Raw genomic sequence first — 27,874 nt, forward strand, 5'->3', positions numbered from 1 at the left:
AAAACTTTTTATGCAGTCCATAAGGGTCAGCACAGACTATAGTGAAGGGTAGAGACTATATCTGGAGCAAAACATTATCATACCATGTACAAAAAGAGTTGAGGCATCAAATGTCTGATTTATTATTTATAAATCTTAAAAAATATGGAATGAGTGGCAAAAAAAATTGAACAAAAGCATATTTTTCAATAAAGTCCTATAAATGTGTCTTATTAAAGCTATCCTAAAATTCCATTGCACTAAACGGCACAATACTTTAATCAAACTATAACTGGGTTCACTTCAGATTTCATACATGAAGAACGAGCTCAAACCAGGTCCCTTCAGCTACATTCAACCTTGTATTTTTTTTAAAGGTAGCCTCATAAAAGCAAGGCCTCAAAAATTGGGTCGAAACTCATTTCTGTACCTCTCCGTGGACATCTTTAGGAAAAGGCAAGATTTATGTCACCTGAAGAGAAACCAGAGTATCAACCTTGTATTTTTACCAAAGATGTGTGTTCAACTTTCTCAAAGTACCATCTCAAATCACAAAGCATGTGAGTGGGAAATTTTTCACTTGACTTAGGCTGAAGGTCATTGTAACTCAATAAATGGATAAACTTAAATGAGGAAAACCAATAAACTAGACACACTAGGATCCAAAGGCTCCCCAATTCCTACTCTAGGAATGTATGACCATTCTCTTTGGACAGACCTACTTATGTTTTATTTTTGTATCATCTCTCTGAATATTGGTATATGTTTTAACAACCTCTTTCACTTTTCTTCACTGGATATTAATGGTAATGAGAAGAAAATGAGGGAAGGAAGGAGTGGTATATGTATAGCCACAGTTAAATCCTATTTGTGGAAACCTTTATTATCTACTTTAGTGGTTCCTGAATATTTCAAAAGTCCAGTCCTACTGCCCAGCACTTAAGGAAGAAAGATCTAATGTCACTGCATGAGGGTTGAAGTAGGTGCCAAAGGAAAAGCAGTTCCCACCACCTCCAAGGAGCAGGAGCTGTTGCTCTTCAGGAAGCAGGATGCTGGTATGATTGTGTAACATTAATGGCCATGGTACACATGTGGTGTCAATTTGATACTCAGAGCTCAACCCTGTAGTCAAATCAATGACAGTCACTCCAGGAACTGAGGAGGAATGAATCCAGACCCCTCCAACCAGGAGAAGTTTCCCATTGAGCACATGAGCTGTGTGTGAGTACCTTGGAGTAATGGGAGGCTGGATGACTATTGATTCCCACAGGAATCCACAAGATATTGGTTTTAGAAAGAGTACAGAACTCAGTGGCTCCTCAGAAGCACCCAGACCTCCAGCAACAAGGACTCCCCCTTGCCAGCTGCAGGCACTGTGGGAATGCCGACCTTCAGGTGCTTTCCCCTTCACTGGGATACTGACCCAGGCCATTGTCCCAAAATGTAGGAAATGCCAGTCACTTAGAACAGGTTCCACCACGCTTCGACCCCCATACACAAACAAGTATTTCTCGTTCTCAAAGGACACTTCTGTTGTTGAATGCCGCCAACGTGACAACGTGGAATCTTCTGGGCCAGCCTTTGTTACTTTTACATTTAGGTCCCCAGTGCTATTATCCTCACTCTTACAGACACCAAGTTGGAGAATCCCCAAGGCTGGAGTTACTGGGGACAGTCTCCCTCCCAGAACCAGAACCTGAGTATCTGAAAGTCTTGTCATGGTGTGATAAAGGCGTCCAACCCACTGGGCTCCAGTACCACAACTGCATATTTGGTTGCCTTTCCATTCAAAGTCACAATATCTTGACAGCAAGTGAAACTTGCTTACTCGGAAATGCCGCCCCTCTTCCTCTCCAAATCCCCCTGCACTAAGAATAATGCTTGGGCTCAAAAGGACAGAGGCATGCCCATATCTCCTAAGATTTGGGCCCTGGCTGTCACTAGTGACTACACGGGCAGGGAAGACTCCTGATGGAGAAGCAGGATCTACTCGAGGAAACACCTCTGAGGGTGGAAACACCAGAGTTTGGGTAAGAGCATCTCCTCTGGAAGCGGCCAAAATGAAATAGTGGGCGCACTTCAGATGCCACTCCTCAAACTCATCAAAAGGTTCAAGGTTTTCCACTCGCTGGCATTCTTCTGGGGGGAGAAGGCAGCGATAGAATTCATTCATGTCCATGGCACAGCAGGCAGTCCAGCCAGCCTGAAGGAAGCGGTGCTGCTGGGCCTCCACGTCGGGAAAGCGGTCCAGGCCATGCAGGGGAGAACTGAGCTTCCGAAAATGCTGCTGCATGAACTGGCCAAAAGCATCGTGTGGCCTCATCTGCTCGTATATCACGAAAAGGGCATCGGGAAAACGCTGGGCTGCCCAGGCGATGAGGGCCGCGGCCTCGTCCGGCTCGAGGTAGGTCAGCACGGCCTCTGCCAGGAGCAGAGTGGGTGCGGCTGCGTGGAGACCCGCGGCGGCCAGGGCCTGATCCAATCGCGGGAGCTGCCGCAGGTCCAGGCCCAGGAGGCGGTAGTCCAAACTCTCAAAGAACAGCGCTGACGCGGAGTCCCGGCTCTGGAAAGGCCCAGTTAACGCGCACAGTTCCGGCGTATCTTGAATCCTCTCGGCTTTGTGCCGGGCCACGTCCGGAAAATCTACTTCCCAGATTGCAGCCCCGGCCAGGCGGCCCTCACTTTTCAGGCGAAAATACAGAGAATCCGAGCCAGCCCCCAGCGACAGAATTTGGGCGCGAGGCGCGCCTGGGGCCGCGCACGTCCGTTCCAGGAAGGCGCGCACGCAGTGCCCCACGGCGCGTGCGCGGACGTAGTAGCCGCGGTGGATGAGCGGCGCGCGGCGCGCGGTCCCCGGAACGAGCAACGCGGCAAAGGGATCGTGCACGTACCCGTGCGTGGCCAGGGAACTCTTGCTGAGGGCGCTGCTGTCGTTAGTGCTCTGTACTGCCCCCGCGCGACGCTCGCGACTCCGAGGGCCCATGGCCAAGAGGAGGGTGAGGAGCGGCGGTCCGTCAGGGTGGTGAGCTGCGGTTTCGTTCTGTAATACCCACCACGGGGTCTTCTGTACGGAAAGAGCGCTTCCGTGACTCCTCCTCCGCGTGTGTGCGCGTCACTTCCGTGAAGAAAGCACCTCACCAATCAGAATTGAGAAGTGGGTATCTCGTGCTAAAATCCGACCGTCATTGACCTCTTAAGGATTATCGGGGTCTGCATTTATGGGGAGGATTTACTGCTATGGCTTTTTGTAGGCGTGTGGACTGTGTCCAAAGAGTGCGGGTTGTCGCTTTTCTACTTGCTTTTATGAAGGGAAATTTTAGCTAAGTTCTCATAGGCCTCTCCACCGTTGACAAAAATCTTTAAGGGGTGAGTTTGTGAGGCCTGACAACCAGACCTCCTTGGTCAGCAGGGGCAGCATTGCTTAATCTGGTAGGGGGCACAATAGGGTTAGAACCTCTGAACTTGGGGGCCAAAGAGAAGGGGTCGTTCTTCAGATGCTAACTACTAGTACTTACCAATTTATTTAATGTTTTCATAGTTTAAAAAGAGTTCCCATGGGGCGCCTGGGTGGCTCAGTCGGTTAAGCCTCCGGCTTGGGCTCAGGTCAGATCTCACGTTTGTGGGTTCGAGCCCCGCGTCAGGCTCTGTGCTGACAGCCAGCTCAGAGCCTGGAGCCTGCTTCCGGTTCTGTACCTCCTTCTCTCTCTGCCCCTCCCCCTCTCATGCTGTCTCTCTCTGTCTCAAAAATAAATAAAACATTAAAAAAAATTTTAAAAGAGTTCCCATTTAAATCTGAAAACAAGTCAGTGAGGCCAGGTGCAAAATGAAGAAACTTTTACAGAGATTGTGATTCATCCAGTAAGTGTTTCCCCACAGACATATACTATTAATTTTGCAGTACTCCCGGCTCTCTGCAAAGCTGACATAAGTAAAACACTCAGCCTGTTTCTCAGTTATAAAATGGCATTCCTCCATTTCCAAAAGTCTGTGATTCTAGAGTAGTTTGAATAATATCCACAGAAGAGGAATCAAAGAAGAGAGGTGATTATGCCCTTTGAAATGGTCCGAGTTTTGTTGAGTGTTTACAATCATTATCGAGTTTGGGGTTGCCTAGGCGGCTCAGTTGGCTGAGCATTCCTCTTTGGCTCAGGTCATGATCTCACAGCTCCTGTTCAACACTTTCGTGGGGCTCCGTGGGGCTCCGTGCTGACAGCTCAGAGCCTGGAGCCTGCTTCGGATTCTGTCTCTTTCTCTCTCTGCCCCTCCCCTGCTGGCTCGCATGCGTGCTCTGTCTTTCTCTCTCAAAAGTAGATAAACATTTGAAAAATAAAATAACCACGGAGGTTTCTAAGTTGGGTGTTTGGAAGTCACCACCAGTAGGAAACTGCTTCCAGAGATATTTGGGAGATTTATAACTGGGATTTGATGAATGACTGCAGGTTCTGAGGTGGAGAAGGAAGTCATGATGACTTAATTATGGTTACCCTGAAGCAGTGGAGCAGAATGATTAAGAGCAAGAGTTTAGGAGTCCAGCTGATTTGGATTTGGGTACTGGAACTCAGAAGTTGGAGACAGGAAAAAGGTTTGGTAATTGAAAAGTGCCTTTAGATTTGGTGTTGAAGAGCTTTTAATGACTTTAGGGAGAGCAATTTCTGTGGAGCAGTAAGGGCAGAATTCATATTTCAGTAAATGGGAGATAAGTAAATGGAGGCAGCCAGTCTAAATTATGCTTTCAAGGAGATTAATTTAGAATAGAAGGAAAGACAAGGCAGTAAAAAGGATATGGGATGAAAGAAAGGTTTTGTTTGCTTGTTTCTTAGGTGGAAGCAAATACTGTACATGCGTGTTGGTTCCCTGAGGGAAATTAACCAGTGCAAAGAGAGGTTGGAGGAACAGAAAAGCGAGAACATTGGTGAAGTGATGACTTGAAACAGCTAGGAGGGAATGGGATTTAGGGCACAAATTGATGTTGAGGACAGAAAACTGAATCCTTTTTCTCTGACTTATGAGAGAAGAAAGTACACAGATATAAATAAATTTAGGTATAGGTGAGGGCAGAGAAACATAGAGGGAATCCATACCTGATGGCTTCTGTTCTCTCTCTAAAGCTGGCAGCTGGGTTGTTAGTTCAATGGGAGGGGATTGGGTCTAGTGGAAGGCTTGAGGTGTTTGGAATTGCCTCTGATGGGAATGGGAGAAGCACTCCCCTGAGCTTGCTGGGCTGTTGGATCCTCCTCTCTAAAATGAGAGGAGTATTGGGGTGCCTAGGTGGCTCAGTCAGTTAAGCGTGAGTTCAAGCGTGCTGACAGCTCAGAGCCTGGAGCCTGCTTCAGATTCTGTCTTCCATTCTTTCTACCCCTCCCTTGCTCATGCTCTTTCTCTCTCTCTCTCTCAAAAATAAATAAACATTAAAAAAAATATTTTTAATGGGAGGAGTAAGTGCTGCTTTCTGAGTTTGTCTCAGATTTGATTGAGGGCCAAAAAGGGGGGAGAAAAGAATTATAGGACTTTAAAATATGTGTAGAGTTCTATAGAAGTATATTTTAATGATAAATTAGTAAAATATATGTGATATGTTTGAAATATTACTTTTTTGATAAAGAGCACACTAAGAAAAATGATTCAGGAAGAAAGACAATCAAGCGAAATTTGTGATTTGGGTGCCTTACCATTGTTTTCCAGTTACTATTTTTTAATCTGTTTATTGTCACGTAAAATGAGGATGATAATATCTCACGGGTTGTTGTCAGGATTGAGTGAAATGACCACTTAAGAACCTTAGCAAAGTGTTTGGCTCATGATGAGTACTTAATAAATAGTAACAAATGTCTTTATTAGTTTGAGTCCCAGACCCCCTTGTTTTCTTGGCATGAAAAATATTCTCTGGGAGATGGGAGACTTGGTTCAGATCTTGCTAACTTGATGAAATGTAATACAAATATAGAAAGATCTTATCTCAGTGTGTTGCCTTTTGGCTACTTACTCCCACCCAGCTTTTTCTGGTGCATGCCAAACCTACCCCAGGAAGGTTGAATGTGAGTGACAGGGCATGGTATTATTGATGGCAGTATCTTAGGCATGGATCAGTGAAACAAGTTTTTAATTTTTTTCAAGTTTATTTTTTTTTTTAGTAATCCCTGCACCCCATGTTGGGCTTAAGTTCACAGCCCCAAGATCAAGAGTTGCATGCTCCTCAAACTGAGCCAGCCAGGTGCCCGGAAACAACAGTTCTTTAAATGTGTAATGATTGTGCTTTTTTGGTGGCTCTCAAATTTCCCTGAGGTAAACATTGTAGCCGGTGGGTCGGTAACTTTACAGTGAGTTAAAGCTCAATCTGGAGGGTGGCTTAAATGTAGCGCAAAATAAAGTCAGGATCCTAGAGTCAATCCTAGAGGATTGACCAATCAATAAGATCAATCCTACAGGTTTGAAAATATATATGATTATCAGCCCGCTATGAAAAATGTCCTAAGTGCTTTTTTAAGTGGCGTTCTGTTGTCTAAACATAAAAGTTCTTCCCTCTCATAATTCATAATAATAAAATTGTTTTACAAATTTTATATATTAAAAAGTTTTATATACATGAAAAGTATTTATAGTTAAAATTAATTTATTAGCTATTTAATTTTATTAAAATTATTAGTAAATAACTTAAATGTTATTCAAATTTTTAATTTATTACACTTGATCTTAGCCAAAAGGCTCAGAAACAATTCAAAATTTTAATTTATTAAGATTATTTCAGAAAGGAATCAAGTATTACATGCTTGTTGTAAAACCTTCGAATTGCACAAAACTATGTATGGTAAATAAAAGTAAAATTGTTTTCCTTGACCTTTGCCATTTCTAACCCACTTTAAGATTTCTATGTATCCTTTCCACCTAGGTATATGTATGGCTTATCTCCCTCTCTGTTTTTATATTATTTTTGCTTCCCTTCCCTTGTGTTCATCTGTTTTGTATCTTAAATTCCACATGAGTGAAATCATATGATATTTGTCTTTCTCTGACTTCGCTTAGCATAATACAATCTAGTCCCATCTGTGTTATTGTAAATGGCAAGATTTCATTCTTTTTGATCACCAAGTAATATTCCACAATATAGATACACACACACACACACACACACACACACACACACACGTGTGTGTGTATGTATATCTATCTATATATATATATACCACTCTTCTTTATCCATTCATCAGTCAGTGGACATTTGGGCTTTTTCCATACTTTGGCTATTATTTATTGACCATTTTAACATTGTGGTAATTTATTTAATGCCTCTCAGTATCAATTTATTGAATTGTAATGTGGCAAATTTATAAAGAATAATAAATAATGAATAATAATAATAAAATAATAAAATAATAAAATAATAAAGAATAGTAAAAGCACTTGCTACTTACCTGGTAGAGTCTAAATGGAAACAACTCTTATCATCATCATCATTAAGATAGGAGAACCCGGGGGATCAGGGTGTCTATTCTGAAAATCACTACATTTCATTTGAAATTTTATCTTAATTTATAAACCACCTTCAAAGGTGAAGGGAAATGAGGATTTATTTATCATCTACAATGTGCTAAGCATTGTCCTAGGTGCTAGGGAAGTAGAATAGGCCATATTTCTTGTTCTTCTGAAGCTCATAATCTGATGAGGAAGAAAGACAAGTAAGTCAATGATTGAGATATAATGTGACAAAGTGCTGACATAAAGGTCGGTACTGGACTATATGGGAATGTAGTAGAGGGGAATTTAAATTACTTTATTAATCCTCAGAGCTACTCTGGATTTGTATCCCATTTTTACAGATAAGACAACTGAAACTAAGTAATGAAGGTCATTAATCTAGGTCCATTTGATTCCAGTTCCTCTGCTCTTCCTTTTACTTTACTTTATTTTATTTTATTTATTTTATTTTTGAGAGACAGAGACAGCATGAGCAAGGGAGGGCCAAGGAGAGAGAGAGAGAGAGAGGGAGACAGAGAGACAGAGAATCTCCAGCAGGCTCCTTACTGTCTGCATAGAGGCCAATGCATGGCTCAAACTGACGAAGTCGTGAGATCATGACCCGAGCCGAAACCAAGAGTTGGATGCTTAACCAACTGAGCCACCCAGGTGCCCCTCTTCCTTTATATTTTTTAGGCAGCTCAAAAACGTAAACTTTTACCCAGAATAGGCTTTATAAATTTCTACTTTTTGAAGTAGTTTCATAGAAAGTTCTAATAGGTAAGAAATACACCTTACTAAATTTCTTTTCTTTTTTTTTTAATTTTGGGAGAGAGAGAGAGCAATCAAGCAGGAGAGGGGCAGAGAGAAGGGGAATCCCAAGCAGACTCTGCACCATCAGCATGGAGCCTGAACCCATGAAGTGTGAGGTCATGACCCAAACTGAAATCAGGAGTCTGATACCTTACTGACCATGCCACCCAGGCACCCCACTTGCTAAATTTCAGATTTTAATTCACCTCTACCAATGTGAGGCATTTTCTTATTTCTAGTTCAGATTGTTAGTTTGCTTAAATTAACATTGAAGGGGTTTTCATCTTTTAAAAAAAATATTTTAATGTTTATTTATTTTGAGAGAGTGAGAGACAGACAAGAAGCGAAAGAAGGAGACACAGAATCAGAAGCAGGCTCCAGGCACCAAGCTATTGCACAGAGTCCCATGCAGAGCTCAAACCCACAAACCACGAGATCATGATGTGAGCTGAAATTAAACATTTAACTGACTGGGCCACCCAGGCGACCCTGGAGTTTTCATCTTTTGAGGAATAAAGTGGCAAAATTCTGCTTCTTTGCTTTTATGTCAACACCTGAAAATGTTCGCATTTGTTTACACAGGTGAAGCTGAGCCCAGAGCTACATATACAGTTTATCTTATCATAAAGTATGGTTGTGAAACAATCTGAAGGAAATTCAAGACCACACAACTTACTGACTTAAGTATATTGTACTGTTTATAACAAGAACAAGAGTATTTGGAGAAAGACCTTTGTCTACTACATCATGATGGAAGCAGGAGAACACCAACAGCCATGGAAGACAGCTTTTTATTCAGAATTACCTAAAGTGGTGAGAATTCAGTCACAGAATTCTGGAGTGGTTGCTAATTATAAGGACTTCTTTGTTGCTGTTGTTGTTTTCACAAAGAAAATTAAATTTTATAGGTAGAATTTTAAAGTTTGTAAACTGTGAAGTTATGTATTACATCTGGTAGGTAGTTTGCCTGGTACAGAATACAAACATCAGGTACCTGGTATGATGCTATGAATCTAATGGCTCCTTGAGAAGTTTTTATTGATTGTATTCTCTTGTTTTAGGAACTGCATGCCCACTTGAATGGATCCATTAGTTCTAATACCATGAAGAAATTAATAGCCAAGAAGCCAGGTCTTAAAATCCACGATCAGATGACTATGATTGACAAGGGAAAGAAAAGAACTTTAAAAGAGTGAGTTTGGGGAGGTTGTGGACATACTTCTTTTTTTCTCTTCGATTGTTTTGAATTGTAAATAGTATATAAGAATCCAGATTTTTTTGATTTAGGAATAGGGTAGCCATTTGGTATGAAAGCTATAACTTGACATATAGCATTTTTTTTCCAACTGTCACACTCTTGACAGTATTTTTAGTGATTTAGGTTTTTTTAGTGATTTAGGTTGTTTCTAAAGTTGTACTATATTGAAATATTCTTTCTTTTTAATTTTTTATATCTTTTTTTTTTTTTTTTGAGAGAGACAGAGAGTGATCGGGGGAGGGGCAGAGAGAGAGGGAGACACAGAATCTGAAGCAGGCTCAGGCTCTGAGCTGTCAGCACAGAGCCCAACCTGGCGCTGGAACCCACAGACTGTGAGATCATGACCTGAGCCAAAGTCTGGCGCTTAACCGACTGAGCCACCCCGGCACCTCTCTTTTGGATTTTTTAAAGTTGATTTATTTTGAGAGAGAGAGAGTGTGGGGGAAGGGCAGAGAGAGAGAGAGAGGAGAGACAGAGAGACAGAGAATCAATCCCTAGCAGGCTCCACACTGTCAGCATAGAACCTGATGGAGGGGGCTCGATCTCATGAACCATGAGATCATGACCTGAGCTGAAATCAAGAGTCAGAGGCTTAACTGACTGAGCCACCAGGTGCCCCTGGAATATTCTTTAGACTTAAAAATGTAGGCTTTTTTTTTTTCATTTATTTTTGAGAGACAGTGCGAGCGGGGGTGGGGGGTCAGAGAGAGAGGGAGACACAGAATCTGAAGCAGGCTCCAGGCTCTGAGCTAGCTGTCAGCACAGAGCCTGACTGGGCGCTCAAACCCACAAACCATGAGGTCATGACCTGAGCCAAAGCTGGACACTTAACCGACTGAGCCACCCAGGTGCCCCAAAAATGTAGGCTTCTTGATTTGTCGCTCTGTTTGCTGTTATCAGCAGGAGGTAGGAGGTGTGGCGAAGGGAAGCTAATATTGCCCACTTAAAAAGAATATTTTATTTTTCAGTCATTTGATTATCCTTCTAGATCAGTGTAATTTTTGAAAAACTTTGTCTGTAATTCTTTATAAATATATAATTAGTATTCAAAATATATTAGTTCAATGTAATGGGTTTGTCTTGAATGACAAGTTTTTAATGACTAGAATATGTTAAAACTTTTCATGTTGCAGATGTTTCCAGATGTTTCAAATTATTCATCAGCTTACTACTAGCCCTGAAGATATTCTAATGGTGAGAAATGAAGCAATTTTTAGAGTGGTTTAAAAAGTATTAAGTAATTTATGGCCTTTTGGTGTTACACATGACCTTTTCTTTGATCAAGAATCAAATGAGATATGCTTTCTGCTTTTTTATGGCAACTCTTCAAAACCAATGTCTGACATTTGCCAAGAGCTAATATCAAAAGACTGCATTCATTGTAAAAGGTAAAAGAACCAAGATCATCATTTTCTGTTACATACAGGATAAAATGGAGGATGAGATCTTGTCCTGTCTCCCATATATAACATCCCATATGAAATATTTGACCATATATGGGCATTTCCTTGATAAGGCTTTATCTGTATTGCTTGAGATGCTTTTAAGTGCCTAAGTGGACAGTATAGACAGTGAAGTTCAAGAAGTACTTAGAGACTGAATGACTGATTAATCCCTAGGGAAGGTGTACCATCCTCTAGGGATGAAGGACTAGAGGACACCACTGTGTTCTCTTACCTGAAGCTCTGTGATATTTGAGCCTGATACAGAAGACTGTCTTCTGTATCACTGTCTGACCAGGGTGGCATTTTAAAATGTACTCTTTGTAAATGGAGAAAACCAAAATCCTATCAGTGTTCTGATTGGAACATGATTTAAATAATAATATTAACTATGGCATGTGCCAGACACTACATCTGAGACTACTTTCTGAGGTAGATATTTTTACTGTTCCCTTTTTGCAGGTGAAAAACAACAAACCCGAGGCTTAAATAGGTTAAATGTAACTTGTTCAAGGTCACTCACAGAATAAGTGGAGGGAATGACTATCTGTTTCTGGTTCCAGAGTCCATGTTCTTTTTTTTTTTTTTAATGTTTATTTATTTTTGAGGGAGAGAGAGACAGAACATGAGTGGAGGAGGGGCAGAGAAGGAGGGAGACACAGAACTCGAAGGGGGCTTCAGGCTCTGCACTGTCAGCACAGAGCCCAACATGGGGCTTGAACTCACAAAATGTGAGATCATGATCTGAGCTGAAGTCAGATGCTTAACTGAATGAGCCACCTAGGCACCCTCAGAGCCAATGTTCCTTCTCATTCAAGAGATGTTGACTTACCATTCTTTGAGTAAGCAGAAACTTAACGAACTGTGATGTGCCCTATCTGAAGAAAGAGCCTGAATAAGAGTTGTCCTCACTACCTGTTGTTGCATGGAGCAGAAAGGGCTGAATCTGGCAGACACAGATGTGGACTCCAAGGAAATGTTATTGGACATCATGATTCCACAGTCCTCACTGTGGCCTAGATAAATCACTTCATTGTTCTCATTCCATGCTTTTCAACAGCCTTCTGTTTTATTTAGTTTTACAGTTACCTCAGGAAACCGAGAAAGAGTGCTTACAATGTAGATGTGGTCTTGTCAGTCAGTGAGGACCGCCATTTCATACCCTCACCTCCACCCTCATTGTCAATGCATACATTAACAAATAGGCTTCTGCATTAGCCACGTGTGAGCTGGGGGAGAGTGGGTTGGCCTCTGTGGGTCTGTTCAGTTCGGGAGCCAGTAACAAGATGCAAGTTCCTCAGCTTGCATAGATGAGGCCCACACTCTGGTAGTGGTATTGGCAACAACATGGAGTTTGGGGGGCAGCAGTGCCATAGGGTCCAGTGCCTGTGATCATGGTTCAGAGGCTACAGGGTCATGCTTAGTGGTGGAAGAAGCAGTGGTATCTTGCTTGATCTAGGAGTGTCACATGATTCTGAATGCTTTTGAGGCTGATTCTCCAGACCTCCTGGTGAATCTGAGCTTCGTATATTTATATTATAACAAATTCCTTTTTGGCTTTAAACACACATGTGCAAAACCAGATGAAGCCTAGACCTTGGATCACAATGAATCCACCAAAGTAGTGCCACCTTGGTAGGCAGTGTCTGTATAATCAGCTAACCTTTGTTCCTTCACCAGGACGCTGCACTCCCATGCCCATTTGCTTGTAGTTGAAGCAAGTTAATATTAGGATACCAGCTGCAAGGACGAACTAGAGCTGGTTGTCACAGCATTTCCAACCTGGTCCTTTTTTCTTCTAGGTTTAGTATTTTTAGGATGGATGGCAGAGAAGGAAAAAAAAAATGCGTTTATCCTTTTGATTCATTTACCCTGATCATTTAGCCATTTTTGGATTGTTGAAATTTGTGCCAGCTTGGATACCATTTGCCTCATATTTATCATCCATTTTCTTTGCCAAAGAGGAATTTTTCTTAGTACTTCTGGGGACAATTTAACCCTGCCTGAAGAAATTCTTGAAAAATACAACTTATTCCTAAATAACTTGAATAAGAACATTAAGCCATGACTTTAAATGGTACATTAGTAATACCTAATTGTTTTAGCCACTCCTTTCCTTTTTTAATGTTTATTATTATTTTTAATGCTTTTTATTTATTTTTGAGAGACAGAGAGAGACAGACAGACAGACAGAGAGACAGCGTGAGCAGGGGAGGGTCAGAGAGAGAAGGAGACACAGAATCTGAAGACAGGCTCCAGGCTCTGAGCTAGCTGTCAGCCCAGAGCCTGACGCGGGGCTCGAACCCATGAACTGTGAGATATGACCTCAGCCAAAACTGGATACTTAACCGACTGAACCACCCAGGGTCCCCTAATGTTTATTTTTGAGAGAGGGAGAGAGACAGAGTACAAACAGGGAAGGAGCAGAGAGAGAGAGGGAGACACAGAATCTGAAACAGGCTCCAGGTTCTGAGCTGTCAGTGCAGAGCCACAACACAGGGCTCGAACTCATGAACCACAAGATCATGACCTAAGCCGAAGTCAGATGCTCAACTGACTGAATCACCCAGGTGCCCCCTCTACTTATTTCCATATGTACCTCCCTAGTACTACGCACTCATAGGTAGTTTTAGTTTTGCCCCATTTCTGTGTTTTATCAACTGCTGTTATGAACACTAGTAAACGGAGTAATGGTTAAAAGAGAAAAGAGCCAAAAGGTGTGCATGATGTGTAGATTTGGATTTAATATGAGAATGAGTGCTGTGAGGGGAGCTGTTGAAAGTGTTACAGTTCTGTCACAGTCTCCATCCAGAGTATGACAAAGCAGGTCACCTTGACCATATGAAAGACTTCCAACATTTTTTTTCAAATCAAATTTAATGCATGGAGATAAAGCTGTAGCATTTGTCGTTTTCATTGTGACACTTGTACTAAGATTATCAATATTGTGTCCAATGCCTTAATTATCAGGTCACAAAAGATGTCATTAAAGAATTTGCAGATGATGGTGTCAAGTACCTGGAACTCAGGAGCACACCCAGAAGAGAAGACGCTACAGGTAGAATTTAATTACATCTTGGCAAGTAAACTTTTTTTTCTGTGTGCTTTAATGATTCATTTGCTTGTAACTTTGAGAATATGAAGCACTTACTTTTACATTGTTGAGGAGTCGACAGCTCAAATCTTATGATGTACACTACTAATGAGTGAGTTATTAAGTTAAAAAAAATCAGGTCAGGGATTATCTGTTTAACGGAAATAAGAAAGCCTGCAAAAATTTCATTTGTTCTTATTTGTTTTTCTCACTCTGAGGAAAGGATACTTGCTCCTTATAGTACATTGTCTTAAAGAGAGGCTAATTCTCAGTCTTTGCATCAAAGGTACTTGAGACAGTGCCACTGAGTAGGTGCAGAATCATGTTTTATGACAGTCACATAAATGAAGGTTTTCAGTCACTTCTCAGACACTGATAGTGTCTTAGGCCAGGAGCAAGCAGCAGTAAGGTGGTAAAATCTCTTTTAATGGAGATGTGTGGATCTGAATGTGGTCTGGAGAAATTTCCTGGGATCCTTTTTTCATAAGGACAGCACTGAGAGATTATGTAGTGTGGTTGGGTCCCTCTTAACACCTTGTGTGTGACCTTAGAGGCTTTGTCAGGTCATCCTGTGCCCTGACATGTGCAGCCCAGTCATTCAGAGGTAAAAATTTTACAACTGCATAATGTAAATATTGAAATGGAACCAGCAGAAGATTCTTAGCTTGCATTTTCAAGTTGCAAGATCAGTTCCAAGTTTTGCTGGTGAGGATAGTGGACAGGAAAGGAAAGAAGAAACCTGCCACTTATTAGATCTAGTTTGCTCTTATATGCAACAGTGGGGAATGGATAAATAAGGGTTAATGGAATATTAGGCGATCAGTAAAAATATTTGCAAAGATATTTCAAAGACTTGGGGATAAGCTCAGAATATGGTGTTAAATGACTGAATAGAATACACACATACTTAGTAGCATCTGACTCTTTTTTTATATAGTTTTTTATATAGTTTTTTAAAATTTATTTTTGAGAGACAAGAGACATTGTGAGCAGGGGAGGGTCAGAGAGGGAGATACAGAATCTGCTGACAGCTAGTTCAGAGTCTGACACAGGACTCAAACCCATGATCCATGAGATCATGACCTGAGCCAAAGTTGGACGCTTAACCCACTGAGCCAACCAGGCGCCCCGGGCATCTGACTTTTATCAACTCAGGTCATGATCTCTGGGTCGTGAGAATAAGCCCCTCTTCGAGCCCCACATTGGGCTCTGCACTGACAGCCTGGAGCCTGCGTGGGATTCTCTCTGTCCCTCTCCTGCTTGCTCTCTCTCTTTCTCTCTCACTCTCTCTCAAAAATAAACTTAAAAAATTATTAGAGATTTTTCATCAGAAGTAAGCATTTTGTGATTGGGGTATGAGAGTATTTTAGAGGACATTGTTCTGGAGAGTGTTCTTTCAGAGCCCCTCAGAAGAGGAGGACTGTACACCCAAAATTGGAAGAACTGCTCTAGTGCCCTGGACAGGACACATGGAGCCTGACCAGGATTGAGGAGGTGAGAACCCAAAAGGGGATTTTTTTCTGGACCAGCAGGAAAATATTTCACTAATAGAGAAAAATGGTATTTATTATTTTAAGGACAGACCTTTAAAAAGGGCTGCTTGTTTTTGCTTTTTTAGAACAGCACTTCAAAATTTATAGTAACTTGTGATAGTAGTTGTTTACTTTTTAAATTTTTTTTTTTTGAGAGAGAGAAAGTAGGGGAGGGCTAGAGAAAGAGAGAATCCCAAGCAGGCTCCATACCAGCAGCACTCACACCCACAAAACTGTGAGATCATGACCTGAGCTGAAACCAAGAGTCGGATGCTTAACCGACTGAGCCACCCAGGTGCCCCTGTTTAAATTTTTTTTTAAGTAGCTCCACACCCAACATGGGGCTTGAACTTTTGACCCTCATATCCAAAATCTCATGCTGTACTCACTAAGCCAGCCAGGTGCATCTGTGAGAGTAGTTTTATGTCTGTTGAGTCTAAGGAAATTTTTATTTTTTTATTATTTTATTTTATTTTTAAATTTTATTATAAAATTTATTTTTATTCTAAGAAAATTTTTAAATGGGCTTTTTTTGTATGTCATTTTTTTAAATTTCAGATTTCTTGTACTTCATTTAAAAACATTTTATTAAACGTTGCCTGGATGGCTCAATCAGTTGAGAGTCTGACTGCTAGTTTTGGCTCAAGTCATGATCTCACGGTTTGTGGGTTTGAGCCCCACATCAGGCTCCACGCTGGCAGTGCAGAGCCTGCTTGGGATTCTCTGTCTCCCTCTCTCTCTCTCTCTCTCCCCCTTCCCCACTCTGGCTCTTTCTGTCTCAAAATACATAAATAAAAATTTAAAAAGCACATTTAGCATTTACAAAATTGTACCTGTAAGGGTCATGTTTTAACTCATCTTTAATCATACCCTTGTCACAACATAAAGTGAAAATGTATTGTTCTTAGAAGGATGCTAATGTTGAAGGATGAAATAATTGATGATCTCTTTACAAATATTTTCCTTATGTCTTTTCCAGGAATGACTAAAAAGATTTATGTGGAATCTGTACTTGAGGGTATAAAGCAGTCCAAACAAGAAAACATAGACATTGATGTTAGGTAAGCAGCACTGTACCTTAGTGGTCACCATTTTAAAAATCTAGAATGTGAAAATGTTGTTATTTTGATCATGAGTGTAATAGATTTTTTAAATTAAACAGTAACTGATTTTACCTTAGGATAAAAACAGAGTCAACAACTCTATTGCTTGAAGTTGAGAATGCAATTCTAAATGTATTCACATGGCAGTAAAAGTCTCAGTACTGTTGCTGTAGGGAAGTATGGCTTCCTGTTGCTTTTCCACTAAAATCCCGACTTCTTATTGTGGCCAACAAGGTCCCATGTGATCCGGTTGCCTCTCTTACTTCAACAGCCTTATCTGGACCACTTGTTTAGATATTATATGCTGCTTTGCTTTCTGTTCCTCAAATAGACCAAGACTGTCCCACCTTAATTCCTTTGTACTAGCACACACTACTGCCATATCCTTGCATGGCTGGCTTTTCATTATTCACTTCTCAGTTTGGCTGTCACTTGCTCAGAGAGGCCTTCCTTGACCACCTTATCTAAAGTGCCCCCCAAATCATGTAGTAACTCCATTTATTTCCTTTCTGGCATTCTTCTTAACAGGACCAGAAATTATCTTGTTTTATTTGTATATGTTCTGCTGAAGGAAGCACTATCTTGTTTTATTTGTATGTACATACCCACTAAAGTATAAATTCATGAGGCTAGGAACCTTTTCTTTTGATTCACCACTACCCCTCCAGTACTTAGAACAGAGATGACACATAATCCGGGCTCAGTAAGTCCTTGAAGGAAGAAGGCAACCTGTATAGTTTCTGGCTAGACTAATACCACCCATCCCCTCCAAAAGAAGTAGATAAAAGACGAGAGAATTCAGAAAAGAAGACTTACAAATGGCCAGTAAATGTATAGGGAACTATTTAATATCACTCATCAGGCCATTTTAAAAAGGAATATTACAATGTCATCTCAGTAGCCCCCCCCAAAAGGGTAACAACCAGTGGTTGTGAACTTATACACTGCTAGTGAGCATATGTAATAAATAAAACTTCTTTATAAAGCAATGTGTATTAGGATGTATAAAAGTCTTTCCCTCTGGTCCAGTACCCCATTTCTAGAGATGTTTTCCCAAGGAAATAAATTGATTTATGTGTAAGATTCTATATTGTAGTGTTACTTATAACAAAAAGTGGAAAATATCCTTAAACATTCAGCAATCAGGACAGTTATATTTTGTTATGTTCATATGATTGATGTTGTTTTCAAACATTATTTAATGGCATCAGAAATCATTAAAGTAAAACAAATTGCCTTTTATATATAGTTGACCCAAATTTGGCAAACGAATAAATGCTGGAGGAATTTCTTTTGATATTTGTGTAAAAAAATTGATAAATTAATAAATGCTGGAGGAAAACTACACAATATTAACAGGGGTTCTTTGGGTGTTAGATTCCTTATAGAACTCCAGCTAACATACGAAGAATGAATTTGTATCAGCTATTGAATATGTATTAGAATTAGAATATTACCATTTTTGTTACACTTAATGAAATAGTGGATCTAAGCCTCCTGATAAAAGAACACACCACCACCTATGAAATACTCTTGCCAAAAAATCGAATCTGATCAAGTCTGTAGACTAGATTTAATTTTCAGTTTATGTGAAATATAAGAGATAGGAGAACAGGTTAGGAACATAGGAATCATTCAGCAAAATACGTATTGTGGGAAGCTTTATAGGACAAAGCACCTAGTTTCTTCAACAGATAAATTCAGTAAAAGAGGTGGTACGAGGGGTATGGAAAAGGGGTAAGGTGGGGTGTGAAGGGAGTGTCTCTAAATTAAAAGAGACTTGGGATACATTGACCAACACAATGCTTGGACTTTTGTTGGATTCTGAATCAAAAGAACTAAAAAACAAATGCATGAACAGAAAACCACAAGACATTTAAAAATTTGAACACTACCTAGATGTTTGGTGCTGTTTAGGAATTTATGTCTTTTGCTGTCTGGCAAAGTAAGCTGATCTGTCAGTCAGGCTATACATTGCCTAGTAAATAAATTTTACATTAAGCCTGCCATACCTCCCTGCCTATACTCAGAGTTGTCTTTTTCATCTGCACCATATTTGTTTTCAGATGTGTTTTTCTTATATTAAAGGTATTTGATAGCAATTGACAGAAGAGGTGGCCCGTCAGTAGCCAAGGAGACTGTTAAACTTGCTGAAGAGTTCTTTCTCTCAACTGAAGATACAGTTCTTGGCCTTGACCTCAGTGGAGACCCTACTGTAAGCTACTTTTCCTAAATACATATTATTTCAAGAAGGTAGAATCAGTTTGTGGGGTAAGGATTAGCTCAGAGCATCCTGCATTCTCCAGAGGTCCAGCAGACTCTTAGTGTGGATGAAGACCTATTCTGTCCTCTGACAAGAATGTCTGTACCAGCTGTTCTCAGTGAGGGTTCTGGGAAAGATTTAAACCCTCTAAAAAGAAAGAAGAAAATGATTTGCATGACAATGTGATTCTTTTCTCCATTCTTCTAAAGATGCTACCCAGTATCTTTCAATGTACCTAGGAGAGAATTTAATTTATTACATTCAATGCATGTCTAATGCTTAATTCGTAATTATGAAAAAAAATACTTAACTATGGCTAGGGCTCAATTATCTCATGGAACTCCCAGTTGAAAGAAGCTGGTCTACAACTTCTTGAATGTCAGATTCAAGCACAGTGTCTAACCTGTGGCACTATTGACATTCTCCGCCTAATAATTCTTTGTCCTGGGAGGATGTCTGTGTATTGCAGGGTGTTTAGTGGCATCCTTGGCCTCTATCCACTAGATACCAGAAGCACCTTCCTAGTTGTGACAACCAAAAATGTTTCTAGGTATTGCCAAATGCCCCCTATGGGGGCAGAATTGCCCCTAATTGAAAACCATTGAAATATTGGGAGTTCCAGGAAACTGGTTCTTATGGTTTTGTCTAAATCTGGATTATTCTGCTCTTGTTTCATTCATCTATTTGGTAGAAGCCTTCTTTGCTCTAATCATCCAGATTCCTGAATCAGTGCTAGATATCTAGATTTCCTTCCAGAAATAAAACTTGGTGACCTCTATATCTAGCTTGGCTGATTGACCTCAGATTGATGAGACGTTTTTGAGGGCAGGCATTGTGTTTTTGCCAGCTTTGTATTCCCTAAGGCGTCTAGCACATCGTAGGTGCTTTATAAATGAAATTTTCAAATGAATCAATCTGCCATTTTTTCTTGCCATTATTTTATTCTTCTGTTTGCTGAGACAGAGTACCCAATTATTTAGTTTGCCTAGAATGCTAATGCATCTTCATTTTAACTTTTATCTTCAAGGTAGGACAAGCAAAAGACTTCTTGGAACCTCTTTTAGAAGCTAAAAAAGCAGGTCTGAAGTTGGCATTGCATCTTTCAGAGGTAAATAATATTGTAAAATTAGGCTGAGAAGGTAGAATACAGTGAAAATAATAATCGTTTGTAAATGGCTAAAACTAAACCTGCCTTGGAAAAACATTTTTTAGAGGAGGAACGTAGAAGTGTTTTAAAATGTAAATTATAATGGTAAAGGCATGACTTGCTTTAGTTCCTCATGTTACTGTGTTTATGTCACTGTGATTCCTGGAGGTGGCTGTTGACTTGCTCTACAACTATATCATTAAAGCAGCTTAATGACGTCTTACTAGAGAAAATGCATAAATTTTTATCATCAGTCTTGTCATTGGCCACCTGACACTGAGAAAAGCACGAGTTCATCTCACTTGTCCTGATAGGATAAGGGACCTGAATGTATCACATGTAGTAGCAAGAAAGGACGTAGCTCATCAATATTTTATAAGGCTTATCAGGTGCCCTTCATTGGGTCTCAGTTCCTTGGCAACATGAGCACAAGGACAGATAATGGTGGGAGAACAGTCACTTTCATAAGCACATCCCTGTGTGGCAAGGAAGGGAGTCTACTACACTTTTTCCCATTTTACAGGTGGATTTACTTTGTACCTCAGTACTTCTTTCCCTTTGTTTTCTTTCTTCCTTCCTTTTCTTTCATTTTCTTTTTTCTCTTTCTTTCTTTCTTTCATTCTTTCTCCTTCCTTTCTTCTTTTTCTTCCTTCCTTCCTTCCTTCCTTCCTTCCTTCCTTTCTTTCTTTCTTTCTTTCTTTCTAATGCTTATTTATTTTTGAGAGAGAGAGACATACACACACAGCATGTGAGCAGCAGAGGGACAGAGAGAGAAAGAGAAACACAGAATCAGAAGCAGGCTCCAGGCTCTGAGCTGTCAGCACAGAACCCAACACTGGGCTCAAACCATGAACCTTGAGATCATGACCTGAGCCGAAATCGACTGCCCAACCAACTGAGCCACCTAGGCGCCCCTCTTCCTTCCTTCCTTCCTTCCTTCCTGTACATGATTAATGTATATGACTTGATGAGTTTTATTGTCTTGAGTGCAAGAAATAATACTTAAGCTACTTACGTCACAGATTTATTGTCTTAGATGCAGTAATATATAAAGGTTGAATAGCATCATGATTTGAAGATTAAGGGAAAAATTAGAGTTTCTTGTCAGTACTGATGTTTTTCGTTTCTATAAGGAAAGAGTAATCAAGTGGCAGAACTTAAAATCTAGGATCTATATTTTCACAAAAAGCTCTTTTACTCATAGGATAGCCTCTAGCTGACCTAACTGATGTCTGATTTGAAGCTGTAGGTCAATATATTGGAACACCCAGGATGTTTTACTGTGACTAGTTATCTCTGGTTTTGTGCAACTGCATCAGAACCTTCTCTTTACTTTAGTCTCTGTTGCTCTTCTTGTTTGATCCATTGGATATAAAACATTTCATTTCAAAACAAATTTTTTAATAAAAAAAATTTCAACATGTTATGGTCATTTGTATTTTACGCTATCCAGCAGAAAAAGAGCACAGCTAGATCTTTTCATGGTAGTTGGGGAATGTCTAGCTTTGTCAAAATAAAACATGTGCATCTGAGCCCTGGAGTCAGATAGAGCCCTGTGACCTTAACAACAACAACAAAAAAGCTTTATGTTTTAACTGCAAAAGTTAGGTGTATCTGAAGAAAATCCAAGTATAGAGAAGTATAATGTAGAAGGAAAACAAAAAAGGAAGGTCCCTTTACTGATTCAGTTCTGCTTCCATGTTGATCCTGTTACTTTCTCTTAACTTTAATTTCTTCATATGAATACTTTGTAAGATTCTTGTGAGGTTTAAAGGAGAATTTATGTGAAAAGGCACAGAGCAGGTCTGCATTTGTTGTTGTTATTACTATTGCAGTTAACTATATTATTGTCATTGAAATGAATCTAGAAGAATATTGGGAAATGAATGGAAAGAGACTAGGCAAAGAAGAAAGCTGGGAAGGTATAAGTAGGTCAGCTTTCCAGAGCGTCAGCATTATCTTCTTTGAGGGACAGAATAGTTGGCTGTAGAAAAAAGGTACTTTTGGGAATTACTGAAAAAGGTTATTGATGCTCTCTCTCTGTTTTTTTGTTTTTGTTTTTGTTTTTGTTTTGAGATTCCAAACCAAAAAAAAGAAACACAAGTACTTCTGGATCTGCTTCCTGACAGAATTGGGCATGGGACATTTCTCAACTCCTCTGAGGGAGGATCCCTGGAACTGGTAGACTTTGTGAGGCAACACCAGATACCACTGGGTAAGGCTTGGGGCGTTAGGTCCTCCAGACAACACTCTGTGCCTTTGACCCCAGCCACCAGGTTGCATGCAACCCAAATGTAGAGAGTACTGTTCTAAATACATGTGTCATTTAGAAATAAAAAGTTGCATGGTGCATGTGCTTCCTGAGCCTCATTTAAGTAATAGAAAGTTTTACCTTCCATTAGAATATAAGCACCATGAAAGCAGGGCCTTTGTCTGTCTTGTTCACTGAGAGATTCCTCAGTTCCTGAAAATCAGTATTATATTGAAGGAATAAGGGGCATCTAAAATTTTTAAATGACTTTAACCAAATTAACATGTGTCATGAAAATATGTGACATTTATTTTAAAATTAAGAATTATGGATATTAGTTACTTGTTTGTCTACCTGTGTATCCCTGGAGCTGCTTTTATTTAGCAAGTACTTGTGAAGTGCCTACTGTGTTCTAGTCACTGTTCAGATTGCTGAGAATAGAGCAGTAAACAAAACAAGCAAGACTTCTTTCTCAAGGAACTTATATTCTCGCATAGGTAAAAGAGGCAGTAAAAAGTTACATATGAAAATGTCAATGTTAAGTTCTTTGAAGAAAATTAAACATTTTGATATAATAATGATGAGATAACCACTTTCAATTGGATAGTCAGAGAAGGCCTTTCTCTAGAAGGAAAAAAGCAGTTGGCTGAAAACCATTTTACTAACTGATCAATTTGCTAAATTTACAAATTGAACAATTGGTAAAAACACTCATGTGGATATGTGTTTTTTAATTACTGATAGAGTTTTTAGCAATTAATAATAAGACTTTTTTTTACTAAGGACATTAAAATTTTTTTTAATGTTTATTTATTTTGAGAGAGAGAGAGAGAACATTAGCAGGGGAAGGACAGAGAGAAAGGGAGGCAAGAATCTGAAACAGGCTTCAGGCTTCCAGCTGGCAGCACAGAGCCCAGAGCAGGGCTCAGACCCATGAACCGTGAGATGATGAACTGAGCTGAAGTTGTACGCTTAACCAACGGAGCCACCCAGACGCCCCATGAGGACATTTTTAAACATCCATAAAAGTAGAGAAAATGGAAACCACTTGCATAGTGATCTTAGTTAGTGTGGTGGCCTAGCTCTGTGCCCAGAAGAGTAAGGGAGCAAGTGGCTATCCCTTGGACCGAGTGGGAGACTGCCTTACCCTAGTGAGCAGACACCATCAGTCAATATTTCTGCTCTGGCTGGAGTAACTGGGTACAGTGTGTCAAGGCAGGAATTTGTTAATAATAGAAGTCATTATTTTTTTAACGTTTATTTATTTTTGAGAGAGAAAGAGCACAAGTAGGGGTGCAGAAAAAGAGAGACATAGAATTGGAAGCAGGCTCCAGGCTCTGAGCTGACAGCACAGAACCCATTTTGGGGCTCAAACCCACAAACTTAGATCATGACCTGAGCCGAAGTTGGCACTCAACCAACTGAGCCACCCAGGCGCCCCCAAATGTCATTCTTTTTTTTCTTCTAGTTTATTGTCAAGTTGATTTTCATAAAACACCCAGTATTGTTTTGTTTTTTTATAGTTTTTTTTTCCAGTTTAGATGTCATTCTTAAGATGGACTCACTTGCAGCAGACACTTAATAGACGGTTGTCTGAGTACAGGAGTTGAGGAATTTTCTTGAAGTCCATTTCTGCTCTTGGCTTTTTTAATGCTGTAGCCCTCAAGCAGTGCTACCATTTTGTCTTAGTCTCTACTGTAATACCAGGGAGAAGTGCAGCAACCCTTCAAAACTCCCTTCATCAGGGTGCCTGGAGGGCTCAGTCAGTAAAGTGTCCAACTCTAGATTTTGGCTCAGGTCGTGAGCTCACGGTTTGTGAGTTTGAGGCCTACATCGGCTCTGTGCTGACAGTGTGGACCCTTCTTGGGATTCTCTCTCTTTGTCCCTCCCTCTCTACCCATCCTCTGATCACACTCTCACTCTCTCTCAAAATAAAGAAATAAGCTTAAAAAAAAAAAAGAACAATTCATTCATCATACTTCCCTGCTTTCTCCAAGGTGGCTGCCTTTTAACATTCCTCTTTCCACTCCATTTTGGTAAAAGAAAGGGGAAGGCACATGGATGTAGAGGGGATAGGAGTCCCCTGCCTGGTACAGTTGCTGCCCTAATTTGCTACACATACATCCCACACAACTACCCTATTTGAACTACAAATTTTCACATATAAGGTCAATTTTGTAAAGTCATGAACTACTGAAAATTAGCATACTTTGGAAAGATTTCTCATGTCTACTTGGTGAACACTGATGAGTGAGTCTACTAATCTGCTTTTAATAAGAGACTTTTTGCTCCTTTCATCTAGAACTCTGTTTGACCTCAAACATCAAAAGTCAGACGGTTCCATCTTATGACCAGCATCATTTTGGATTCTGGTACAGCATTGCCCATCCTTCTGTGATCTGTGTAAGGTTATTTTGTTTGAAGTATTTTGCTCCATTTTAGTTTCAGAGGTGTATTAGGTCAGACATCCATCCCTGGCTGACTGCCTTGCATGCCTGAAGGTGCTGCCCAAGTAGAAGAGGGGATCAGGGCAGGAAGGGCTGCGGAGGGCCGAGGGAACTCAGGTTTGGCTCTATGGGAAAAGGTCCTGGATAGTACCCAGGGGAACATAAAAAAAATATAGTGATGCCCAATAGCATCCCTTGAGATTCTGTTTTATTTGATCTGGGGTGAGTCCTGTGCACAGATACCTTTTTAAAGCTTCCTAGGTAGTTTTTAATATGCAGCATGTTTGAGAGCCACTGCTCTGGTATTTATAGTTTTTGTTTTAAAAAGGACAAATAAGCCTGTTTAGTTATAGACACACGTGGATGCATTTATAGGGTTGTTTAGACTCTTAAGCATGGTAGATATTAGGAAAATAGAATGTAAATTATTTTTAAAAAATTATTTTCTTGTTCATTTTAAAACTTCTTGGTTTTGTTTTGTTTTGGCAGACCGATGATAAGGGTATTTTTGCAACCCACCTTTCTCAAGAGTACCAGCTGGCTGCTGAAACATTTAATTTGACCCAGTCTCAGGTGTGGGATCTATCTTATGAATCCATCAACTACATCTTTGCTTCTGATAGCACCAGGTCTGAACTGAGGAGGAAGTGGAATCATCTGAAACCCAAAGTGTTATTACATTTCTAAGGTGCAGTGAGATAAACTACTTTTGACTCTGTGCTGCAAACCAGGATCTTCCTGCCGTATCCCACTTAGTAAACCATGCACCGCTCCCTTGAAGCTCAGCAGCCAGGTCCAGGGGGCTCCATCACCAGCACCGTATTCATGGTTGGTACTCAGTAAATATGTCTTAAACTGCCTGCACACTCTGAGGTCTTACAGAGCTTACCTCAAAGCTGCTTACCGGAAGGGACTTGAAAGCAGCTGCTAACTAAACTTCCCATTCTACCAGTTCCTCTCCATTAATGATCATAAAACTTCAGGAAAATCAAAGAAGTTTCTCATCAGGAAGAATTTTCGAGTTACTAGTCTAAATAAGATGAGGAGAGGGGAAAACATACTGCCACTAAAACCTTTAACCCTTGTAGCTTGTGGCAACAGCTCTCTGTATTTCGTTGTGCTTATATTTTAATCAGATTCCCTTCATTTAAGTATTCCCTGAAACACCAGGATATACTGCATACCATGGATTTTTGTGAATATCCAGTAGTCAGGGTTAATCTACTTTGGATGACTCTAGTGACAGATAAAGCTCGCCTTTAAGATCTGGCTTTGCCCTTGTCATGATTAATCCCCCTGGAATCAAGGTGGTGGTTCTTTAAAATGTTCCTACCTTACACTTCTCTTATTTTGACCATAATGTAGCTATGCCAGCCAGACACTTCTTGAACTCTAAGGTACTTTGGGCTTCTATTTCCAGCCTTCAATCTGACTTCCACTTGTTTTAAAGTTTTGTTTCTAAAAGAGTCCCATGGTGGGTGTAGGAGAAATTTAAGCTCCTAATTAAAATATTTCCATATAACATCTGTTACTATTTAAGCACCATGATATCAGAGAATATGCAACATCTTATATGTGAAAACTCTGAGATATGCATCTCCCTGGGTAGTTATCTGAGTATACAGGAGTCGTTTTCATTTTAGATTTTGAATTGAATAATGGAAGAATTGAGCGCTCATATCTCATCTTCCCTTTCCTTTTTAAAAAAATGTTTTATGTTTATTTTTGAGAGAGGGAGAGCAAGAGTGGGAGAGGGGCAGAGCGAGAGAGAGAATCTTAAGTGGGCTCTCCACTAACAGCAGAGTCCGATGCGGGGCTTAAACTCACAAACCAAAGATCATGACCTGAGCCAAAGCCAGATACCCAGGCACACCGCCCCCGCCTTTTTTTTTTTTTAAAGAGTTTATTTTTTTTAACTTTTTTTTTTTTATAATGTCTTTTATTTATTCTTGAGAGACAGAGAGAGACAGTGCGATCAGGGGAGAGTCAGAGAGAGAGGGAGACACAGAATCCGAAGCTGGCTCCAGGCTCTGAGCTAGCTGTCAGCACAGAGCCCGACGCGGGGCTCGAACCCACAAACCACAAGATCATGACGTGAGCCGAAGTTGGATGCCCAACCGACTGAGCCACCCAGGCGCCCCAAGAGTTTATTTTTAAGTAATCTCTATACCCGACACTCAAACTTAGAACCCTGAGATCAAGAGTCACATGCTGTACCAACTGAGCCAGCCAAGTGCCCCTCTCTTATCTTCCCTCTCCTAATTGGTCATCATAAAAGTAGTTCTCTACAGAGTTAGTAAGACTTGGCCTTCATACTCTGATTATAGTAAAAAAGAAATGGCAGCAACACAGAGAAAACATGTTATTAAGTTCTGTGGCATTAGCCACAGCAAGCAATAAAGGGAAGAATGAAGGGTGCCTGGCTGATGGTAGAGCATACAACTCTTGACTTTGGGGTCATGAGTTCGAGCCCATGTTGGGGGTAGAGTTTATTAAAAAAAAAAATTATAGTGTAGGGGAAATGAAGAAAAAGAAATAACAGCACTAGGTAAACCACTGATGAGGATAGGACTATTCAGCTCCTGCTAATACATTCTTGCTTCCTTTGTACACATGTCACTCCCTCTGTCTCCACAAAGGTCTTCTTATGAGTATTAAAAGGGCAGCGCAGGGTGCACAAATCCTCTTGCTTCCCCTACCTTGGTTTCTGTCTTAGAATGTGCAAAGACTATTATTTCTTGCTTCTTGCCTCAGAAGTGGCAGACTGGGTAGCAGAAAATGGTTTGTAAGCTAATTTGAGATGAAATAGGCATTTCCCAGTAAGAGAGTTTGCCTTTGCCCTATTCCTTTTGTACATCCTCTTCATCTGTAGGTTGGAGAGCTGGTCCTGGGTCTTTTAAAATAAGATTTACGCTCCATGCCCAGTTATGACAGGCCCTAGTGGGGTGTCCCAATAGATAAAGATACAGATACAGAGGAATGATTTTCATTCTAATTTCTCTTTTACCACCTCCTAATTTGTTTCTCAGTCTAGAACATAAAGACTCAAACAGACATACTTCTAGTAAGCCCACATAGGGAGCTAAAAAAAAA

The 27,874-nt window shown here is 40.3% G+C and overlaps 2 protein-coding genes and 1 non-coding gene across 4 annotated transcripts; 1 reads left to right on the top strand and 2 right to left on the bottom strand.

The window, feature by feature from the left end:
- Nucleotides 1-318: 318 nt before the first annotated feature.
- Nucleotides 319-3,051, bottom strand: LCMT2 (leucine carboxyl methyltransferase 2). The gene has a single exon (XM_029952086.1). The coding sequence runs from the start codon at nt 2,960-2,962 to the stop codon at nt 905-907; it is 2,058 nt and encodes a 685-aa protein (XP_029807946.1). The 5' UTR covers nt 2,963-3,051; the 3' UTR covers nt 319-904.
- Nucleotides 360-471, bottom strand: LOC115303074. The gene has a single exon (XR_003913790.1). It is a non-coding gene; the product is annotated as a U5 spliceosomal RNA (small nuclear RNA).
- On the top strand, nt 2,798-26,051 carry ADAL (adenosine deaminase like). 2 transcript variants are annotated; one of them, XM_029952087.1, is made up of 11 exons: nt 2,798-3,133; nt 8,827-9,057; nt 9,306-9,436; nt 10,636-10,696; nt 13,915-14,002; nt 16,550-16,631; nt 18,762-18,888; nt 19,964-20,044; nt 22,160-22,298; nt 24,637-24,737; nt 25,271-26,051. In XM_029952087.1, exons 2-11 carry the CDS (start codon nt 8,992-8,994, stop codon nt 25,466-25,468), a joined length of 1,074 nt encoding a protein of 357 aa, XP_029807947.1. In that variant the 5' UTR covers nt 2,798-3,133; nt 8,827-8,991; the 3' UTR covers nt 25,469-26,051. The 2 variants fall into 2 exon arrangements, with proteins under 2 accessions (XP_029807947.1, XP_029807948.1); XM_029952088.1 differs by having other exon boundaries at nt 2,798-2,975.
- Nucleotides 26,052-27,874: the final 1,823 nt, after the last annotated feature.

This window comes from Suricata suricatta, chromosome 9 (genome assembly GCF_006229205.1).
Source record: "Suricata suricatta isolate VVHF042 chromosome 9, meerkat_22Aug2017_6uvM2_HiC, whole genome shotgun sequence".
NCBI lineage: Eukaryota > Metazoa > Chordata > Mammalia > Carnivora > Herpestidae > Suricata > Suricata suricatta.

Excerpts from the sequence above, each read along its gene's own strand:
- LCMT2 (XM_029952086.1), bottom strand. The coding sequence starts at position 2,962 with ATGGGCCCTCGGAGTCGCGAGCGTCGCGCGGGGGCAGTACAGAGCACT.
- ADAL (XM_029952087.1), top strand. The coding sequence starts at position 8,992 with ATGATGGAAGCAGGAGAACACCAACAGCCATGGAAGACAGCTTTTTAT. Across the intron at positions 10,697-13,914 it reads GCCCTGAAGATATTCTAATG|GTCACAAAAGATGTCATTAA; the intron begins GTGAGAAATGAA and ends CTTAATTATCAG. Across the intron at positions 18,889-19,963 it reads ACCTCAGTGGAGACCCTACT|GTAGGACAAGCAAAAGACTT; the intron begins GTAAGCTACTTT and ends TTTATCTTCAAG.